Source organism: Rattus rattus, chromosome 6 (genome assembly GCF_011064425.1).
Source record: "Rattus rattus isolate New Zealand chromosome 6, Rrattus_CSIRO_v1, whole genome shotgun sequence".
Taxonomy (NCBI): Eukaryota; Metazoa; Chordata; class Mammalia; order Rodentia; family Muridae; genus Rattus; species Rattus rattus.
Genome location: NC_046159.1, coordinates 68,668,013 through 68,691,368, shown reverse-complemented (window position 1 = coordinate 68,691,368; position 23,356 = coordinate 68,668,013). Strand labels below are relative to the sequence as shown.

Sequence of the window (23,356 nt, the reverse complement as noted above, 5' to 3'; positions counted from 1 at the left end):
GGTTCTTGGAGCATTTAATTGCAAGTAGAAACAACTTGTTCAGAACCATAGTAACTTAGATTTGCCCATCCCCAGCAACATTTTCAAAATTTCCCACCTGTTGTCGTCTTGCCGCTACATAGTTCAGTTTCACCATCTCTTTTCCAAACTCTTTAAAGCGGTTTGCAAGGTCTTGTTCATTTGTAGCGTTTTTGACTGCTTCCAAGGCCTCCTCGACCTGAAATAGAAAAATACACAGCTTTTTAATTAGAATATTGTATTTAAATATTAAACAAGCTATAAATGGCAACTTGTAAAGAAAGCACGAGTATGTATTCCTATTGGAACAGGAGGTGAACGCATATGTAATAGTCACATGTAGTCAAATGAACATTTTCCAATATTTACAGAACAGGGCCCTGGTAGATGAGTTGGGAGTAAACAGCATATACTGCTCTAATGCACACACACACACACACACACACACACACACACACACACACACACACACTGGGCATCTCACAAACACCTATAACTCCTGTTTTAGGGGACCTGGGACCTCTGGAAGCTACAGGTACCTGAATTCACATGCCTTTCTGTAAATCCACCTACACAACTTTAAAGATGAATAAATATTTACAGTGTATGTTATGTAACTCAAACTAGAGGCTGAACTCCTAAAGCACACAATAAAGCCACTCTAAACTATATTTTATTGAATTATGACTATGATAAGAAATATAGACTTCCACTGTGAAGTAGAAATGCCACGGACAAAGCACACACACACACACACACACACACACACACACACACACACACAAAGAAAGGTATAGAATTTTAAAACAAATCCTTCCAGCTCTCCCAGGATGCAGAAACTCCTGTGCTGTTGAAAAATTTGGATGGAAAGACATAATTTTCAACCACTCTTGTCAAGGCCTCTAAATCAAGAAGTCAGGCTGAGGTTATAGACTTTGGCATTATCATGTAAACAGGAGACAGCACACATCTGGAAGCAAGTGGCATTCAAATTCTGTTGTCACTTGCAGGTGGTGTCCAGTTGAGCGGCATGGGAGTAGAAAGGTCTGAATGACAGCAACCATAGCAAACTAATGATGTGTGTGCCTCTGGGTTCCCACAGCCAGCGCAGTGGTCTTTTCTTTAGTTCCAGTGGATGTGAACTATCAATTTCAATACAAATATTGTGTGTGTGTGTGTGTGTGTGTGAGAGAGAGAGAGAGAGAGAGAGAGAGAGAGAGAGAGAGAGAGGGGGGGGGGGAGGGAGGTAGGGAGAGGGAAAGAGAGAGGGAGAGGGAGAGAAGTATTTCCTGTGAAGTCAAATGAAGTGCTGAGAATAGGTGGATATTGGTTGGCTGGTCTTAACCAAGACAACCACATTACAATCCTAAGGTCCAGAGAACATTGCAGGAGGGAAGAGAGAAAGAATGTAAGGCCTCAAAGATTGGAAGGAGCTCTGCTGCCTTTAAAACATGACATAGCATCTGCAATTCCTGACCAAGGTCAGGCCTGCTTATCTTTCTCCATGAGGGAAAGAAGGGACTCAAGAGGCCTGTTCTCTTCTTGGCAGGCAGCCAAAGGCTGCTGGAGAAGGAGAAAGGTTTTCATCATTTGCATATGCACTGGTAAACTGCAGTCTCAGACGAATATTGGCCCCTCAATAGGTCCATGCGAACAAATTGAAACTCAGTGAGTCAGACATATTCATTAAGAATGTCATCATGACAGTAGAACCGGGGTTAGTTAGGAAGGAGTGTCCATTGTGAGGGAGACAAGAGATGATGGAAAAGGTGTACGTGATAAAATATATTATATATACTTTATATATATTGACAAAATTATCAATAACTATTTAAAAACAAAAGAAATACTATGCTAGATCATCTACAAAATCATTGTGTAGTGGCATCTTTGTACAAATCAATGGAAACAGCTAAATAAGAACACATCTGTAAGTGAATAAGCCACAGAAAAGTACTTTTTACCAACTCAAACAGTTTTAAATATAAAGGATGTCTGCTTTATTTTATATGAACAGAAAATATGCAGCTCCACATATTTCCTTGCAAATGCAATTTCATTCATCTCTGCACATGAGTAAAATTCTATTTTGTGCATGTACTTGCATTTTCTTTATGCCCTCATCTGTTGATTGACATCGGGACTGGTTCCCCCGTAAGCGTGGGTATAGATCTCTGTAGGTGTTGACTTAGAGTTCATTGGTCATATACCCAGGGAACAACCCAGACATAAGACGATAAAGACCCATATTTTCCAGGTTATTCACTGGCCTACTAGTCATATATATGCACATTTATGCACACACATACACACACACACACACACACACACACATGACAATGGTAGAAAGAAAATGTCAAAAGGAGCATGGGCAAGGGAAGAGGGAACATGAAACTTAATGAATGCATGTTAGGAAACATAGGAGGCCAATCTGGCAGGGTAGTTGCAAAATGAAAATGAAGGTTAGTGATCCATTGTATGGGTGAGTCACAATGAAACACATAATCTTGTATACTAAGTAAAAAATAATTGTTAAAAAAATGTAATAAGAGCCAGGTATAGAAGTTGGGGCAAATGAAGGCTCCTGAGAGAGGCTCAGGATTCTTAAAGATGGATGGGAAATTGAGGAAACCTAGAACGGAATGCTGGCGGGCTGTAGGGATGTTTTATCGTCAAGTCACAGTGTATACAACAGGCTGTGGTTTGATAATATTGAGATACAAATGAGGAAAAAGATGACCAGAAGGGATGTTCCATTTTGAATAATGGAACCTGTGCTCTGTTTAAGCTCGGTGCTCTCTCATAGAGGTGACTGAGACACAATACTGATCAAGTGTCGCTGGGTAGGGGACAACATACAGCACATAAGCCAGTGATAACGAATATCAGAAGCCTATTATCCCACAGGTGTGATGGAGTTTTTCACTTCACCCGACAGACAGGCACCTCATTCAGTAAGGGAAAGCTGGCAGGGAGGGAACCAATTTTCCACAGTAATGAATGCGTACCAGCAGGTTCTTCAATCTGACCACTAAAACATATATAAAATAGATTTTCATTTTTATCAATGGCAATTCTACATAATTGCCTTTCTCATTATAAACATGTAAAATGATAATTAACCTCATCAGAGCCACATATTTTTCTTTTCTACCCAGACCCTAATAACACCCCAGGAAAAGAATGAAGCACAGGTGAACAGAGGCTGCTGTGTAGAATTTTCTTAAGTATCCAAAACAAATCACATTTTATTGCATGGAATGGCCTGTTTAACAGACTGCCATAGGTTAATGAGAAGCTTGTGCCTCAACTCTATGTAATAATGAGTCAGCAATGCCTCTCGTTTTTAATAGATTTATAATCATTTAAACTTTGCCATCATCAGCTCCGTGGAGTGGACCCTCTTGGCATCCTGGGTGTCCCTGCTGCTTGTATAAGAAGTAAATCTTTACTTGGAACATTAAAATCTGGTTTCAGGGATAGAACAGAATAATTATCACAGAGGGTGTTAAATCCAGGAATGGTTTTCTAATACTATACCCCAGGATTCTTACCAGTTCTTAGACAGCCCAATTTAGAATATTTATTTCATTGTGTTATACATATTTTTCTTCTTATTGGTTTTCTTTGAAGAATCCATATGCCCTTTAGAATTTATAATAATTATGAAGCTTATAATTCAATGAAGTAATTTTGAGGGAAAAATTCCACTTTATGTTCATATTTAGGCTGATTGAGTCATATTTGGCTTGAATCCTAGAAGGATCTGAAATTTCACCTATTAGGGTTTTGATGAATAATCCCTGCTCAAAACATTCCACAGAAATGGGGGCAATGGGAAACAAAGTCTGATCTCTGAGTCTATCTGTCAATGTTCGTGATAAGAGGGATGAAAAGAGTAGGTTTACCGAAACATGGATTCATGGATGGGTGGGTGTATAGACAAAAAATAAATAGGTATGTACCTACGTAAGTAGGTAGGTGGGTAGGTAGGTAGATGATAGATAGATAGATAGATAGATAGATAGATAGATAAGAAATGTGGAGAGGAATAGAAAAATAGAGGCAGAGGGCATTTTTGTAAACTCAAAATTACTTAAAAATAAGTTTTTAATTTTAAGAAGAGACAAACTTTTGGATGCCGAGGGAAAGGATATCAGCTCCACTGAACTCCACTCCCCCCCTAAAAAAAAGCTCTACTCTCAAATATTTCTTGGTCTCCAGGTATCTGGGGATAGGTACTTGCCTAGGGTTGACCAGAAAAAGTGTAAATCTGCAGATATGGAGAAGTCTAGGGAAGCAGGATCAAACTGATTTTGGTTTGAACCCACATTTTAATGAATGATTGCTCTTATACAAATATATCTCTAGGCGAGGGACCAGGAGGTAAAGATGAAGCTGCAGAAAGCACACAGGCTTCTTGGAGCTCCTCTGGAAAGGCTGAGCCTCCCTTAGCTACAGGTCCCGTTGTAGGGGTAAGCTGGGAAGGAAGTGTATCAGACTAGAGAGATACAGGAACATGGAGAAATGAAGATACTCAGTCTCACTAACGGCCCCTCATCCGCTGTGCTCTGACAGACATCCACTCCTCTCCTACTGCACAGGGCAAAGCCGGAGCAGCTCAACCAGGCGTTCCTTGGTTGTGATCTGCGCAGAGACGATAGAAAAATGGAACATTCTCGAGAAGGCTTTGAAATCCGCTCAGTAATTGGTGTGTTTAGATGTTATTATCGGGGTTGATCACTTAGAATTTTTGAAAGTCTCTTCTGTGTTTCTATATTGATCAAGTGTTGCTATTCAGGTACATCATCTGCCATGGAGGCACGAGACTAAAAATCACTGAGAAATAGTCCATCGCGTAGGCTGCAGTAATCAGCATAGATAACCCCAGGCTGCACTGTGTTCTAGTTTGCTTTTTATTGTGGTGATAAAGCATTCTCCAAAAACCAGTCAGGGAGGAAAAGATTAATTTCATCTTGCAAATTACAGCTCATCCTCAAGGGAAGCTGAGGGAGGAACTTAAGAAAGAACTGTAAAACGGAGATTACAGAGCTACGTTGCAGGGATGCTTCCAGGCCCACTGCTTTCTCACACAGTCCATGTCCACCTGCCTCAGGTTTGTTCTACCCTTGGTGGGTCAGGCCTTCCAGCATTAATCACCAATCACATAAATGCCCAGAGACAGGACTATAGCTCAATCTGATGGAGCCAATTCTTCACCCAAGGTTGCCTCTTTGCACGTGTGTCAAGTTGACAATTAATATTAGCCAACCTTCCATGTATCATCAGTGTTCCCAAACAATGGGACATCTGATGTCCATCTGGACCCCAGTAGTCACTAAGAAATTATGACTACCTTAGGAAGCTGAACAAATGTTTACTATTTGATAGTTTATTACTTTACGTTTGAGAAAGAAATTATTTGAGAGCTAAGAACTTAATTTTTGAGACAGGAGAGTGGGGCTAGAGAAGGCATTTGTTTTTCTGGAGCTCATTTGCCTAGATGAGTTGATGTATAAGGCGATCACTCATGCAAACAACTTCACAATGTAACCTGATTACATTAAATCAGAGTCTCGCGGAAATCACTGCCCTTCTTCGCCATCAGTGATTAAAATGTGAGATTTCCTTTAAAATCCCCAAATGCCGCATGTCAACATAGCACACTGACAGTGTCAATTGACTCCATGATATACCAGGTGTCTGGCTAAGAAATGAGTTCCCCAGCAACTTCAGCATCAGAAGAGATTATTATCAGCGAGTATTCTCAATAGTGTCTGATGAGCGAGCGATTAGCTTGATGGGCACAGCCATTCCTCATGTGGGTGCTAACTGAGTGTTGGAACTATGTCACCCACTGATTACAACTGCCCTCCTGAATCTGGGGCAGCAGTAACAGCAGCAGCAGTGGGAGTAGTAATAGCAGCAAAACCTTTCTGCAGCCCCGTGAAATCTTTAATATAACATAGGAGGAGAAGGATGCTCTAAAAAAGCACATGCAGGCATTTGCATGAGAGAATAGAGGACTTAGTATGGACAATGAAAATGCCTGTATTTAAAGCAAAAGGATTCTATATCTACCTCTCTCTCTCTCTCTCTCTCTCTCTCTCTCTCTCTCTCTCCCTCTCTCCCTCCCTCCCTCCCTCCCTCTATCTATCTCTCTATCTATCTATCTTTCTATCTATCTATCTATCTCTATGTATCTATATATCTACATATCTATCTCTATATATGCATGTATACTTTACATATATTGTATATATTATATAGATATACATATATACATATATGCAGTATAAATACATATATACAAATTATATCTATATATCGCCCAATCTCTCAGAGCCTCTATGACTTTACTACTTTTTAGAGGCTTGTCTGGCATTAGCTCAAAAATCACTCAAATTTGTAATAATTACACATTGGGGTACAAAACAGAAGATGTTGGGTAAATAAATTGACTATATTTCATATACTTAGTGAACTACTGACAGAGAAACATGAACAAGAACTTCTGATGAGAGGCTAATTTCCTCTCTGCTCTCATAAGTTACTATGGCAGGAAAGGAATCCATATCTGGAAAGGATGAACAGCAACGCATTTGGCACATGGCCTAAAAGTAAATGGTAATGCTTGAGGTAAAATAGCCATTAGCAGGTAACATTGCAGGGAGTTGCTGGTTTCCCATAGTTCTGAGCCAACAGAGGGGTGGACTCACTTCTTAACTCTGACGAGAAAGCCCAGTTGTGGCTCCAGTGGGAACTGTCCTACAGGCTCCAGTAAAAAGCATTTGCTTCCCAGGAAACAATGGTGCTTTGGAAGGCGGTGGAAGCCTTAGAAGGTAGGACTTTATTGGAAGAAGTGGTCACCAGGGAGTGGGCATGAGGTTTTATAGCCTGTCTCCAGTTCTTATGATCCTTGTACTTCCTATTCTAAAATGTGAGGCCAAGAGATCCTATGACAGCTGCACGCACTTTTTACTATGCAGTCAACTGTGGCCATACCTTCCCCTCCATGATGGGCTATATCCCCTCAAACCGTGAGCCAAAATAACTCCTTCCTCCTTAAGCGGCTGCTTGCCAGTCATGTGGTCACATCGTCATCATCATCACCATCATCATCATCACCATCATCATCATCATCATCATCATCATCGTCATCACCATCATCATCATCCACAATGACAACAACAAAGCAAGAAACTTTTGTACTACCATATGCTAAAGAGACTTTTTTTTCTGGAAAAGTGAAAAAGAACCAGATCGGTAGTTTCTAACCTTCTAGATTAACACATGTAAATGCTGGTGTCTGTATGTGAGTGTGTGTGTGTGTGTGTGTGTGTGTGTGTGTGTGTGTGTATTGTTGTTGTTGTTTTGTTCTGTTTTGGTTTTTTTTTCATTTTCTATTGCTTGAGAGTTTTGTACAAGCTTACAGTGCATTTTATCAAATCTGCCAACACTTTGCTATTCTCCAATCTCTCTCCTCTCCCCCTCAACTATTCTATTTTTCTTTCTGATTTCCTGGTCCCTTTGCTAAAAGGCAGAGTCCACGTCATGTATGTGCATGGATATAGGACAATGGACTGGACTAGATAGCTGCATGCCTGAGGAAAACTGATGCTCGCTCCCTTGGCAGCATTCCACTGCAAAATCTCCTGAGTGGGGTATGGGGCCTTATGCCTCCACCATCCTCCCACCCCTGATACCATTCTGGGGTTTTGGCTATTTAATCTTCTGCATGTATTTTTCTTTTTAAATATATTTTTATTGAGTCTTTCAGAATGTCATATATATTTAGAAATATTTTCATCATTTCCACTTGTCACTCCTCCATTGGCACCCTACCAGACCTCCCTTGCCCTGTCTTTCTCCCATTCACACGGCCTCTGGTTATAAAGCATGTAGTCTGACTAGTGCCACCTGATTGTGCATGGTTCCAGAGCCATGCACTGGAACATGGGCAATCTACCAGGGCCTGTGTCTGATGAAAGCTGATTGCTCTCCCTCAACAGCCATTAGACAACGGTTTCTCATGCTTTTAATCCTAAATTTATAAAATAAATGGTGTATGTAATATTTCCAGAGGCTATGCTTTTCACTAATAAATTACTCAAGTCAAAAAGAAACACACCAAGTTAATTTATAGTGACTTTTTCTATATGCCAGTTTTAGCAGGGGCTTTGTCTTCAGAAGATGGTTCTAAGCAATGACATCAGGACTGATAGGAACTCAAGACGGGACAGTCCTCACTCCAAGTCAGTGGTAGCTCCAGAAAGTGCAGTTCTGAGCATGTCCACAAGATGGCAACATTCCACCTTTTCTGTTGCTGTGGTCTGAGAACAAATGCATTATCTAGTCTACAATCATTTTTAATTTTACTAGCGACAGTTTGACAGGCCTACTTAATGTTGCTGGGTTGACCTTTGCATGATTTTGTGCTAAATCCTTTTCTTTAACCTCCCTCAATCTGCTGTGTGAGGAGAGAGCACAATTGATATAACAAGGGGGTGTAGAAGTATTACTCAACAGCACTGTCCAAAATAGCAGGACAGAGAGGGGCAGGTAGGGGGTGGGGAGGGAGGGAAGGAGAGACGGGGGAGGGGATAGGGGAATAGAGAGACCTGAACACAGACATATCTAGTGTTGTAGACTGTGGAAGCTTGGACTTATTTATTTAATTGTATTTATTTAACTATTTATTTAGAGATAAAGTCTTATACATCCCAGGCTGGCCACAAGGTTTTAATATATCTGAGGGTGACCTCGAACCGCTGATCCTCATGTTTCCACTCCTAAGATGTTTGCCCCATGGCAGGTTTGTGTGGTATTAGAGAGCAAACACTATAAAAATAAAGTTATTTTCAGCATATGAGAGTATTATAGGGATGGAAAACTGTGTCAAATGCAGAAAATTGATACCAATTGCTACACTTGCAAGCTGTACACCTAAACCTCAGGGAGCAGAAAGAAAAAGCCAGAAAACCAGAGACAGGATTCCTGCCTGATATTTCCGGAGAGGAAAAATTATGAGAGCCAGAGAACCAGGTAAGGATGTCTATTTTGAGATAGGGTAGAACAAATCTCAAAACTACGGTGGCCTCCACAAAGCCTGCATCTGACAATGACAACCCCTAAGTATGAAGGAGAATTCAAAAGAGCTTGCCGTTTGATGAAGACATTTAGGCAAGTGGGGCTGTTGGGGCAAATCGGTCTTCTCCAAGGACTAGCACAATGATACAATAGCCAATCCCAAATGATCAGCCCTAAACACACCTGCATGTACACAGCACGAAATAAACTCAGTAGGCTGTCTGTCTGTCTGTCTGTCTGCCTGTCTCTGTCTCTGTCTTTTTATCTCTACACACGTATATGTAATAATAATAATTAAAAAGAAAAGGCATCAAATTTGAAAAGCTGTGTCAGGAGGAGTTGGAATGTATAGAGGGAGGGATGAATATGCTGTAAATACAGTACCCATAAAAAATTCTCAAAAGTAATCAAATTTTAAAAAAAAATATAAAGAGCATGTTCACTATGTGAACTGTTCAGAGAGAATATTTAACCCACATATTTAATGCACAGTTGTTTAGGGTCAGTCCCATTGACCAACTGTTCACAAGGACTTCCTGCAGAAAAAAATACTTTCCGTAAAATGTTGCCTTTAATGCCTGAGTAGTGTGTAAAGTAATGATCATAAAACTTTTTCTCCAGTATAGTTGAGTAGACATTATTACTATTACAAAGTATGCATTAGGCAGAAGGAGGTTGGATAGAGCCAGCAGGCATTGCAGTCTACGCAGGCTCCAGGGACATCCCAATGCATGAGAAGGCATCACTCCTGCCAAAAAGCTAGCAAGCTGAAAGCACACCCTTGGACTAAACCATGTTAGTTTGAATCCAGTGGCCAGTTTCTCTTAACATTGCTTTGTTCCCCTAATTCTTTTTTGGGAAAAGTAAAGTTCTTTCTTGAACTGTGGACCTCGTGCAGTTTGCAACAGCCTTCTTTAGCATTGGAGGACTTACTGGAGAAAATTTTAATAACAAGAATCCCAAGCACAGTCTGTTTTCTGTCTTTTGCCTTCCCAGGGACCTGCTGGAAACCATGAAATGTGGTATCCTGTTTTAGGGTTAAGGTCACAGAGTTCAAGGAGGAAACCAGAATTTGAAAGGGAGCAAAAGTTTCTAGGAGTTTGCCTATAAACAAAGAATCTTGGGCTTTATGCCAGCATCTTGTCTGGTAAATACTATAACAGGTAACACTTATGCCTTACATGGTGTCCTGATCCCTCCACCTGAACAAATCTGAAACAGCTGAGGTGACTGAGCATTCACTACTCGTCACCGGTATCACTCCCTCTCCCAGCGCATGTCCATTTGACTGGAGAAAAAGTAGAAGAGCATCAAGCTCAGGCCAGGATGACCTAGCATTGTCCAAGGATGAGACCCACCCATCCATCATACACTTCCCAGGAAAACCCTGTCCTTCATGCCTTTTCACCTGAAGACAGAAAAACCCAGAGTTTGTGCTAGTTGAACTCAGCAGTCTCTGGGGAGAGACATTTCTCCCTCTTGTGTTTGTTGCATGAGTTCAACAACAATTCTTTTTTTTTTTTTTTTTTTTTTTTTTTTTTTTTTTTGGAGCTGGGGACTGAACCAGGGGCCTTGCACTTGCTAGGCAAGCGCTCTACCACTGAGCTAAATCCCCAACCTCAACAACAATTCTATTTAGCAAACAGTAAACCATTGGGAAACCTTTTGGTTACAGATCAGGGAAGTTAACTTACTCTCTGATCTGGGGAGAATATGTGACCATGACAAGGGTCAACTCCCACTGGAAAACAAAAGAATTACAAGGGAGTGTGGACAACAGGCAAGGTATGAACAGTGGCTTTCATGGATTGGTGGAGGCACAGAAACCCACAGGATCAATATAGGTGCTTGATGCAAGAAGTAATAGTAGTCCTATATGAACTGGGCACTGTTTTATTGCTAGGCTACAGAATGTTCAAAAATTATATATTAACATATGCATAAATACACTAGCATATGACAGGTTCCTACCTTCTAAGTATGTCAGGCCATGTACTCTAAGCTCTGTTTGGAGGTGGGGAGATGACTCAGATAAAGCTTAGCTTTTGAATACACTGTGGGCTATAAATTAGCTATTGGAACAATTTGGTGGTACCCTGGGAAGCGAGGGGAACCAGGTTATCTATAAGAAGTGGAACGTATCTAATCCTTCCTAGCTGTCCCCTAATCCCCATCCAGAGGCCTTCATGAAGTCTACATACGTACAATTTTCAGATGCGATAAAAGTCTCATGACATCTGCCATGTCAGCCAGAATGAGCAAGCGTGTCACAGCCGATAGCAGAGCCCGTGCTGCCCGCACCATGGTGCCACGCTTGACCGAAGAGCAAGGGTCGTCAGCAAACTCTGAGGAGGCGATCCGCATTGTCTCACCTGCAAGAAAACACAGAGAGGTGGGTGGGTGGTGAGGATACTGAGAGCGTAGTGAGCTGAGAGATCTGTGGCTAGCTAAATTGGATCTCACAGCAATGCTGGCACTTCTCAAAGGCCAGTACCATAGTGGACATTGCAAGTCTAGCTTATCAATGCACAGACAGAGCTGATGGACAAAAAAGTTATTATTTAACATTAACCCATAAAATCGAGCTTTTTTTTTTTTTTTTTTTTTTTTTTTGGAGCTGGGACCGAACCCAGGGCCTTATGCGTTTGCTAGGCAAGCGCTCTACCACTGAGCCAAATCCCCAACCCCAAAATCGAGCTTTTAACACCAATATGAAAGCCATTTAATGTATTTGATGTAACAACATTTATATCACTCCATTTTCTTGGAGCCAGAACCATTTCCTAGGCAACAGGTTCAGGTGACTGACATCCCATATTTGAAATTAATTATCCCACTATTCTAGGTTGCTTTCTGTTGCTGTGGTAATCTCCATGACCAGCAAAATGTGGGGAGGAAGGGATTTCACTCATGTAGGCTTCCAGGGCATAGTCCAACAGTGAGGGAGGTCAGCGCATGAACTCAAGCAGGAAGTCAATCAGCAACCATGAAGGAGGAACAGAGCTTACGGTCTCGTGCACTGGCGCATACTCAGCTAGCTATTTCATACAGCCCAGAGCTGTCTGCTTACGGATGGTACAGCTCACAGTGGGGCTGGGCCATGACACATCAATCATAAACTAAGATAATTCCTCATAGATATATGCCCAGAGACCAACCTGATATAGCGGTCATTTTCCACCTTAGGTTTACTTCTTATATTCTGGGGATGCACAATCATAAAATTATTTTCATTGCTACCTCATAACTACAAATTTGTCAGTGTTACTAATTATAGCAAATATCTCTGTTTTCTGATAGTCTCAGGTGACCCCTGTGAGAGGGTCATTCCACCCACAACAGGGTCATGACCCACAGGTTGAGAGCAGCTGTGAGAGAGACAGTTCTTCAATTCAGGGTCACTCACCCCAGGTGCTTGTAGGTTATGTTAAGTTGGCAATAGAATTTAGCCAGGATTAGCTGCGATGCTGTGGAGAACTGATTCTTAAAACATTGACCTTTTAAAAACTACTTTTAGGAGGCCAGGGTGGGAAGATAGTTGAAATTTTGAGGTCAGTCTAATTTATATGTCAAATTCTAGGCAAGTGACTCTGCATACGAAGATCATATCCAAGAAAGAAAGGAAGAAATAAAAAAGAGGGAGGGAGGGAAGGAGGGAGGGAGGGACACAATGAAGAGAAAGTAGGGATTTCCTTATTTAGTGGAGAGTGGTCTAGGGGAGAGCAGTCTTCTCTTATGAACTGTGATGAAGAAAGGTGCCTTTCCACTCAGGCACAAAGATGAGAACTGCATGAGACTCAGGAGCCTGGAGCCTAAGGCTGAGAGCTGGGAGCTTTGGCTGCACGGAAGGGTATTGTGAGGAGAGGGCTGCCACACCACACCGTTCAAGAGGTTTGGATTGTACCATTGACACAGAAAAGTGACTCTAATCGATTTTTGTTCTTGGAAGATAGGTCAGTCATTTTACATAAAGTCAACTGGAGGAGACTTGACTAGGAAAGAAAAACCAGGTAACGGGACAAACACGGTTAGGGTTAGAGCACGATGAAGCTTGGACTTGATATAAAAAGACCCAAATATATAGGGGGTAGATATGACAGAGGTCACTGAAATACAGCCAGTGGATTTTGTGAAGAGAATCTAGAATGATGAATAAGGATGCAGGAGTCAGGTACACGTGTTCGTAAAGGGATACCAAGAAGTGGGAAGCAAAGAGAGAGGATTGACCAGGGCAAGCCTGATGCTGTGTTAGTGAGGAACACCTGATTAAGAGGGAATTGCTGGCAGGAAGCACAAGCAGAGCTCTGGGTAGTGGAGCATACTCGAGATAGGAGACCTACAATAAACTCAACAAGTGCAGTTGACAGGACTAATTCTTTGATTAATGGTGAAGTAGTTTGTTTGATGTTCTAATAGAAATGATCAAGGTTCTATTCTTAAGAAAAAGCTTATGCTAAGACACAAGTGGAAAGAAACCAATCATTTTACATGCAGGTCAAAATAGCCTGTACGTCTGTCTATTAGTGTTAAAGTTCATCCATCCTTTATAGCAGTCTGAGTTTCTATTAAGGTATGTAGGCATGGAAGAAAATGTATTATATCATTGGGTCCTTGAATGATGCTATAACACAAACAAAAAGTATATTTTCCAACTTAGAATTTATACAGAGATGTAAAAGGAAACAATCCATGCTGACAACAGTTTAGGAGGAACTTAAAATTTGAAGTTTGTATCTGTAAGATGGTGAACTGCTAAAACACACAATCCTTGGAAGTCTAACACAGATTTCAATTAGAGACTGTAATTATCAAACACTTAAAACACTTATTCACTATACATGTCCCACACTTGGCACACACAGAGAGAGAGAGAGAGAGAGAGAGAGAGAGAGAGAGAGAGAGAGAGAGAGAGGAGGGGAGGAGGGGAGGGGAGAGGGAGAAGAAGAGGGATCTGAATCTCTTTGTTAGCTACATAAAATAAAATTCATTGCAAATATATATTAACCAGGCAGAAATAAGCAAAATTATACCCATTCTTTTCACTGTAGTTGGAAAGACATTATACCTCAATGCAAATTCAAAGAGGATCACCATAGAGAAAGCTCAACAACTTTGTCTAAGGTATCAATGGGAAGTCACAGTTTATAGAATATACTTTATTGTGCAAAGGACAATAAGATTTCTCTCTCTCAGACAGAGAGAGAGAAAGGGAGAGAGGAATATACTTGGATGATTCCAGTTTCTACAGGTTAAACAGGGGTGAGCTCTACCGTGGATAAGAGGAAACCACTAAGTTGGGATTATTCTTAGAATAAATAACTCCAAAATGACAATTTGTTTCATCACCTCTCAGAACATAGAGGGCTAGTGTTGCTAACCAACCTGTGCCTAATCCGATTGGATTTTCCTTTTCAAATATTCAGACAGTGGATCGGAATAGCATCATGTAACACCACTCCACCCACAGGCTGGCTACATGGTGGCCAAAAGTGTATCAAAGCCAAAGGGTAACAGGTATCAGGATGCACTTCTAGTCAATAAATCTGGGGCAGGGCACACACAGGCCCTCCTGGTGGAGCAGGAGTTCAGTATGGATGGAGGGTGGGGCTGGAAAGGCTCATGGGAAGGAAACAGAACAAACACATGAAAATCCCTGCTGGCAAAGAGCAAAGATGGAGCTTCTACGCTTCCCTCAAAGGCTGACTAAAATGTACAGCAGCATTCCAGAGAGTCTAACAGCAACTTCTGGCTTATAATGTTAAGCACACACCCCTAGATGCAGGTTAAGACAAAGGGGCTGAGACTGTAGATTAATAGAATATCATTCACCCAGCATGAACAAGGTCCTGGCTTCAGTTTCCAGCACTGCAAGAAAAAAAAAAAGTACCAAGATGTCTTGGTTGTGTAGACGTATGTGCCATTAAACCTGACGATCTGAGTTCGACCCACATGGTAGAAATAGAGAAGCAACTCTTGAAAGTTGTTCTCTGACTTCCACATGTGTGCTCTGGCACATGTAAATGTACTTACCCCCACAGGCTAGTAAATAAGGTAAAATGTAATAGGCTGCTAATGGAGCAGATGATTCACAAAGCTATGTGCAGAACTTGCTGTGACAGTGTGAGTGGCAAGGCCAATGCTCTAGCGATGATCCAAGAAAGCAGGTCACAAAAGAGACATTTCTGTTAGGACAGCCTGGACTCAAGATGTTCAACTATTTTCCCACCGTGACCTGCTGCCCCCTTGAAAATCTGTCTGTTCTCAATAGAAGGCCTCAGCTTCCGAGTTACCTGCCGCTCTCTATTCAAGTATTTCTGCAGAGACACAGAACCTGGAAGCTCCCCTGAGATGCCCTCCACTTCCCATCCTCGGCCACTTTTACTGACAGTGAGTAGTTTGATAGATGCCCAGGAGGGAGGAGAAAAGAGGAAGAAAAAGAGACAAAGAAATACATAAGAAAGACAAAGAGCAGTGAAAAGAAGCAAAAGAAAAACAGAGGGATATGGAAAAAGGAGAAAGGGAAGGGCACAGGGAGGAAAAGAGGGAAGAAGGCCATAGGGAGGGAAGGAAGGGGCAAAGGGAGGGGAAGGGCACATTCTCTTCTGAGAAAATGTAGGTATGTAAATGTAAATATCAGGCTGTTCTGAGAGGACTCTGAGATAAAGTGCAGGTAATTTCATTCAGTTTAAATTAATAACTAAAACCCATTCTGAGCAGATACAAATGATCTCACATTGTTAAAGATTCCAAAGGAAGGCCGATGTGAAATCAGCAATAACACTAATGTGTCTTATATCCCCGTAGCTTCAGGATTACTGGGACAAAACGGAAATCTATATTACAAGATGATAGGCAAGTTTATCATGATAAAATTAGCTATTTTCTCAGGGAACTGGTGTTCTATAAGACTGTAATAATTAGCAAGGTAATGAAAGACTATATAAGAGAGGGGAGGGGTACTGGAGAGAGAAAAGCAGGGATCTACTGGTTACTATGTGCATATGTGTGGAAATATTCAATGTCAGTTACTTGATTATAGAACTAACTGGAACTATGTTCCCAGGTGAAGACTAATCTCCTTAAGTCCCTATCACCTACTGGAAAGAAAAGTAGCATGAGTGATGGGTTAGACACAACCAGTCATGTGTAATTCTTTCACATAAAAGCTTATGACAGGAATATCAATCTAAAAGCTCCATATATTTTAACATGGATTAAGGGTGAAAAGCGTTTACCTCTATTTATATCCATGTGTGTAAAATATAAGTTACAAGGTGAAGTCTTATATGTGAGAGAGCATGAAAGCTTTTGTCTTTCTGAGTTTTAATCATCTCAATTAATATTTTACTTCCCAGATCCAAGGTCACATATGGCATGAAATCAAATGTAGTCCAGGAAGGAAGATGGTGGTCAGGAAGGAGGGACATGTGAGTGGGAGGAAAATCAAGTGGAATGAATTTTGTTTGAAAATACCATAATGGCATTTAATAACCTATATGCTGATTTAAAAAAGAAAAATAGATTTGAAAAATGAGAATAGGCATTTAAAATCAGAAAGCCGAAGGTTCATAGACCCAGTGCTTGTTAGATCATAATGTTTCTGTCCCTCAAATAAATTGGGGGTGAAAAAATACTGTTAGCTGTCTGATAGACTGTTATTAGGGTTCAAATGAAAGATGATATTGTTAAGGCCCCTGGCATAAGCCTTTACCTAGATCAAGAGCTGCTGTGGTTTGAAAAGACATGTCCTCCAGGGTCTCATGTGTTTGAACAGTTGGTTCCCTGCTGGTGATCCTAAGGAAGGTTATGGAACTGATAGACCACAAAGCCTGGATGAAAGAAGTAGTAGAGTAGGCTTGAGGCTTGAGGCTTGACCTCACTTCCGGTTCACACTTTGTTTCCTGACTGCAGTTGTAATATGGCCAGCGAGCCTCCTGCCTTTACCGTCTGCTGTCACACCTTCCTACCATGATGGACTGGATCTCTTTGGAGCCCAAAGACAAAACAAACCTTTTCTCTTAGGTTGCTATTTTTTTCTACAGCAACAGAAAGGTAACTAATACTGATGGTATAAAGATTATTATTACTAATACAGTTATTAACTCCATTGCTTGATTTTTCTCACTTTAATAAGAATCATTGAAATATTGGTTACAGAGTGGAAGCATATTTTTGGATGATCTAGTTTCTTGTGCTCCTTGCTCAAAAGCAAGAGAATAACTGTCATTCCCCATACTCTATTAGATGGCCCCTCATCTGTGCACATACAGGTAGCATTAAATGGCCTTGGAGACTATTTGATTAAAAGCATTAAGTTAAAAGAAAGTGGATTGGGAAAGAAAAGCAGTTGGAGAATTGAGAAGAAATAGGTAGATTCAATCAAAATACACTAGGTGCATGTATAAAAATTTAAAATTTTTTTAAAAAGGAAATAAATCCCTGTGCAGCAAAACCTTTTTGTGTGACAGCAGAATGTATGCTTCAATGTCACTTGCCTTGAACAACAACAGTCACAACAACAGTATAATCCTGAGGAATATGCACATGTGAACAATGAACCCTGGTGATGGTGCCCAGAGGGGACCAGGGAGACAGTAAGGGTCCTAGGAGGAGGAAAATTGTGTAGGATGTAAATCATGATCCAACATGACCCCAGAACACGACTCATTCTTTGGGGAGTAGTCTGCAAGTAAGACAAGCACCCTGGGAAATCTGATCACTGAACTACTGAAAAACTGTGAGGTGAAGGTCAGGTAATACATAGGATGGACATGGCCAGTGACTGCCAGCCTGCCTGGTGGTGAGTTTAATTCAGTTTTCTTTGCATGCTCTTAGTTGTGGCATTCAAGGGTCTGACTTCCTGAACTCAAACTGATGTAACGAAAGTGAAGAAAAATGCATGCTGCAAAGCATTGCAGAATAACCATGGTAACAGGGAATGATGACTCAGGAAGCCAAGGGGAGAGAGGCATTCCAGTGACCCTTCCTATGGTTGATGTGCAAATATACATTGACAACATTTCAATTACTAAGTAAACAGTTGGTCTATATGAAGTCCAAAAACCACAGACTATTAAAAGGCACTAAAAATAACACTCTTAGTTCTTACAACTTAAGACCTATCACCAGGGGACTGCTGATGACTGCCCTCTGGACAGTTCTTATCTGTATTTTTGCTAGCATTTAAACTGACTACATTGTTCCCCTCTGTCTAATTACACAAAATATTGACAGTTAACGAACTTTTCTTTTCCCAACACAGAACTCTTTAAAAAAGGTAAGGAAAAAAAAAAAAAGAAGAAAAGCAAAAGTCTCCATCTTTCATTGTCTTAAATGTTGTCTCTGTCTTTCTGTCTTTGTATCTGTCTGTCTCTCCTCCCTCTTCTCTCTGCTGTTGTTTATTGAAGCAGTGTTTCCTGAAGCCCAGGATGACCTAAGATTTGCTGTGAATGACAAGCGTGAGTTTTTGAACTTCTTGTCCTCCTGTTTCCTTTTCTTAAATACTGGGAATTGTATTTGAAAGACTATTGAAAAATAGTATTTAGCAATGAAACAACTACAGACCATAAAGTTGTTGTGCAATGAAATAAGATTACAGAGTTAAAATAGGAGTTTCTCTAAGTCCAGGCAATTCAAGCATTCGCAATACTTATTAGTATAGACATTTCCTCTTCCCAGGCCTCTGTTGTCTACTGTTCTGTGCATTATCCTCATGGCTCATTGTTTATATTCATCATGCATATCAGCTCAGGTTTATATTAATCATGCATATCACCTCATGTTTATATTCATGCATATCACCTCAGGTTTGTGCTCAATCCAGAACGAACATCTTTTACTATTTTTTTTAGGCTTAGGACCATTTAAACTTAAACCCGGACTTAAAATAATACTTTTATTAAAGAGCCATTTCCTTTTTAAATTTACTACATATTCACACATGCTTTTAAAATGCTTTAAACACAGTAATTGAATAGACAGTGTGAAACTTCTGAACAATTTACCATTTTGACCATTTTTGTAAAATGCTAAGACAGTGCTATAGCACTCAAAGACCCAACACTGGTCCAATTGGCTCATTTTCGAAGCATACTGGAAAAATAACTTCTCTAGCTATAAAGCAAACTGAAGGATGTAAATGACCAAAGTGGAGAAAACGAAACAAAACAAGAACAAAAACAAAACAAAAAAGAACAGAAAGTGTGCTTTCCCTGATAACTGCCCCTTTCCTGTATGGGAGTGGTTGGGGTTATTTCTCATGTTAAAGAAGCATCCAGAGTTGTTGATATTTTGAAAGGATCCATTGAGAAGACATTGGTTTACCTGAAAACCTCTGAGTTATGCAAATGTATGGATAATTGTGGGAGTGTTCCATGAATCAGGAGCTGGTACATGGGACTCATGATTTCTTCTGCTTTAAGGATCCCGTTTCCATCGTGTCAATTTTTGAGAACTACTGTCATGTGTCCTAAGTTCTATTCAGAAAACTTTACCTGCACCAAAGCCTGACTTCTGGAGAGCATCCAATGGCAAAATTACTCCCGCCATCATTTTCCCAGAACAACTGAGTGGAGAAAGAAACTTACTTACCCAAGGTCAACTACATGGTAAGGAGCAGAGTGTGCATTTAAAGCCATCCAGCTCTACAAATGCCACTTCAGAAATAACCCTTAATATCTGCTTGTTCCATTCAAAGTGCCTATCCACATATTTCTGAGTGGTCTGAGATCAGAAGTTGAAGGCACAACTACATGTTTATTTGGTCTGCTGAGCATAGAAAACTAGAAAAAGAAAGAGACGAGGAAGAAACAGAAGGAAAGGTAGAAGGACAGAAGGGAAGAATAAGGGGCGGAGGAGGAAAAGAAGAAAAGATAAGAGCAGTAGGGAGGAAGGAATTAAGCAGAGGAGTTTCCACAAATCAGTCCCAGGCATACATCCCTTTGTTCTTGTCACAGCAAGGACCGATGTGGGATTACCTCTGCCTGTGTACTGTGAGTTTTCATCCATTGCCCTAGCCTAGAAGGATGGTCAGCATAGCAGCCATAATTACAGCACTTTACTTCTCTGCTCATGACATGGAAGTCCTGTTTAACATATAGTGATACCTCATTATGAAAATACCTCTTCCATTCTGAGACTAGGTTTTTTTGCTGGATCTCATAAACTATTTTTTACACCACACCTTGAAGTCAGGACTGTTCTTTTTCTGTGTACTCAGACTGCTTGTTTAGGCTTCCTTTAAGAAAACAACTTAACAACTCATCTCCCTTTCCCATGTAGTCAAATTTTACAACCTCAGAAAAATGGATAGCTATAATCTTAAATGGTATACTCTTCCGGGGCCCAATCCAGACAATGCATGTGCGCTTGCATGTTATGATAAAAATCCTGAAATCATCAAATAAGTTGAATAAAAGTTGGAAGTTACATGGCTATGGGTTTATGCAGCTGTTGACAGTGACAGCTGAAGAACTGTTTCTTACCTAGGTCAGTTGGGGGCAGATGCAAAAAAAAAAAAAAGAGTTTTATCCCTTGTGAACCCTGATAAAGATTTCTATGAAATACCCATCATTCTTTCCCATATGATGGTTTCTGTGCTGTTCCAAAAACAGGGAGAAAAAAACAGAAAGAAACACAGAGACAGACACATTCACAAGACAGCCTCCAGGTAGGCACAGACTCAGACTCTAACAAAAGAAAGAAACAGAAAGACATAAGATGTAGGGAGTGAGAGGTAGGGTATTTAAATCTGGACTAAACTACTCTTCGATAAATTACTCCAAGGTGAGGTGCTTTTAATTTTTTCCTTAATATGACATTACTGGCTCCAAGTATATCATTAATGCATTCAAACCAAAGCAAGACAAGGCTTGTGTTAGTCAGCAAATGTTGCGAAGAAGAAAGCTTGCTGTAGTCCCCTTGGATCTATATAAAGTCACACTGAAGCAAGGGGAAACGATCAGTGATAATTCATATTTATTGAACTTCATAATGGGATAATTTGATTTGCCCATTAATTTTTTATTTGTTTTTAAGTCAGTATGTAAGTTTAGGAAGTATCAAACAACTGTAATCTTTGAGAAAGGCAGGTGCCAGGAAAGGCTGCACTTCCTTCCTTTCTTCTTCCCACGGAGAAAGTTCCTACAAGAGGAGAGAAATCCTAAAACCTATTTTTGAAACAGCAAAGAATATGAAAGGCGAGATATGCATTTCACCCTAGGGTGCTTATGATTCAAGCCCATGGTTAGGGAAAAGGTCAGAAATTCACAATTGGATTTCCCTCTTGGGACCAGCATTGGTGAAAAGACAGTATTTTCTAAGGCAAAATCTACATTAAAATGAACGTCTTCTGAGAGCACTTGAAGCACTGAACACCTGCTGAGGCACTGGCACAGGTTACCTCCTACAACCACAGTATTCACAGGCCAGCCTTCTTGGCTGAACCAAAAAATCAGAAGGGGCTGAGGAGATGGATGACAGCAGAATTCAGATTCACAGAGCTCATGTCCAGCTGGGTGTGTGGGTATGGTCACCCGGGTACCTGCATCCACCAGTGTGTGTGACACACACACACACACACACACACACACACACACAGACACACACAGACAAACAGACACACATACACACACACAGACACACACACACACACACACACACACACACACACACACACACGGGGGAGGGGGGCAGATACAGAGACAGACAGAGACAGACAGAGACAGAGAAACAGAGAGACTGAAGCAGAGACAGAGAGAGAGGAGAAATGCATTAACCCTAGCCACAGGAAGGCTATGTCAATATTGCAAATTGAGAAAGCTTCCTGTCCTTATGTCTTTCCAGAAAGGGTAGTCTTCAGGCTATGTGATCTTTTGTTAGTTTCCTTTACTCAAGTAGCTCTCTGAGAATATAAGAAATTAGGTATAAAGTGTCAGAGATTTGGTGACATCAATCAATGTCCCTGAAGTGACTGTAAAACTAGAGTACTACAGATCGTGATGAGACCTCCCCACTTTTGTCTTCAGTCGAAAGACTGAGAATGAGCAAAAGAGACCACTTGAAGGATGTCTGCTGGCTAGATGTGCCAATGGAAAGTTCTGGTCAGTCTCCAGGGCTAGGAAACCTGAAATGCACAATACATCAGTAGCTAATAAATAACTGTAGTTTCACTAACAAAATCCTCTTTCAGTCACATGACTGTTACCTAGGTGGGCTTGAGAGGCTCTCACAGCCTGGACTATATTTGGTCAACCCAACACTCTTTAACAAGGGTTGATCATGTTTCCAAGGCTATGCTCGCTTTCTGGAGATGTGTTCAGTATGCAAAACCACAACAAATGTCAGTAAGTGATGATTAAGAGCATTGAGTGTTATGAGCTATTAAACATCGTTAGAAATGGTAATGCACCACCTTGCAGAAAGCACAGATCATTAAGCATATGGATTTTAATTATTTCGGCTATGGTCTTCTTTAGGGATGGGAGGAGAGGGTGAAAGCTAATTTTATACTGGGGTAGCCTGTGAGTCTAACAAGCTACAACATAGCACTTTCCAAATGAGCCCTTTGCAAAGACCTGTTAAATATAGCTATTGCCATGTTCCATAAAAAGGAGATTATCATCCTGGGCTGGCGTGCAATAGAAGGCCATAAACTTGGAGATGTTAAACAGTGATGTGCTAATCTTAGGAGAAAAATGGAATAATTCAATAGCTCATTAAACAAGGTGCACTATTTCTCATTGTATATACCTGTGTATATGCATATATAATTATATTATATAGGATTTACATATATATTGTATTTTTATTTGCGAGAGAGAGAGAGAGAGAGAGAGAGAGAGAGAGAGAGAGAGAGAGAGAGGTGTATCCCTGCATAGGGGTTTGTGTGAATTTTTAAATGTCGGTACACATAGAAATTAGTAGTCAGTATTAGGTATGTTGTGTTGTCTTTACCTTACTTTTCCAGATAAGTTCTCTCACTGAACTTGGATCTCAGCAGTTGTGTTGGACTAGCTGGTGATCAAACCGCAATGAGCCGTCATTGTCTCTGGAGCACTAGGGTTACATGATCACTCAGCAGGTCCTGGTTATGAATGTAAGTGCTGGGGACTCTCTCAGGTCCTCACGCTTGCACTGCAAGCGCCTTATTAACTGAGCCCAGTTAGCTTATACTTTTAGGAAACAAAAAGAAAGAGTGACAGATATATATGCCTGCATGTGAAATAAATGCATTCCCATAATAGGTAAA

General features: G+C 40.7%; 1 protein-coding gene across 3 annotated transcripts in view; it reads right to left on the bottom strand.

Annotated features, from left to right (window-relative positions):
- Ctnna2 (catenin alpha 2) overlaps nucleotides 1-23,356 on the bottom strand; it is a 1,084,017-nt gene that overhangs the window by 769,929 nt on the left and 290,732 nt on the right. For all 3 annotated transcript variants that reach the window (XM_032906324.1, XM_032906321.1, XM_032906322.1), the window contains 2 exons: nucleotides 11,314-11,480; nucleotides 98-217 (listed from right to left, as the gene is read on the bottom strand). In XM_032906324.1, the coding sequence (XP_032762215.1) occupies nucleotides 98-217; nucleotides 11,314-11,480 (287 nt within the window). The remainder of the gene's footprint in view (nucleotides 1-97; nucleotides 218-11,313; nucleotides 11,481-23,356) is intronic.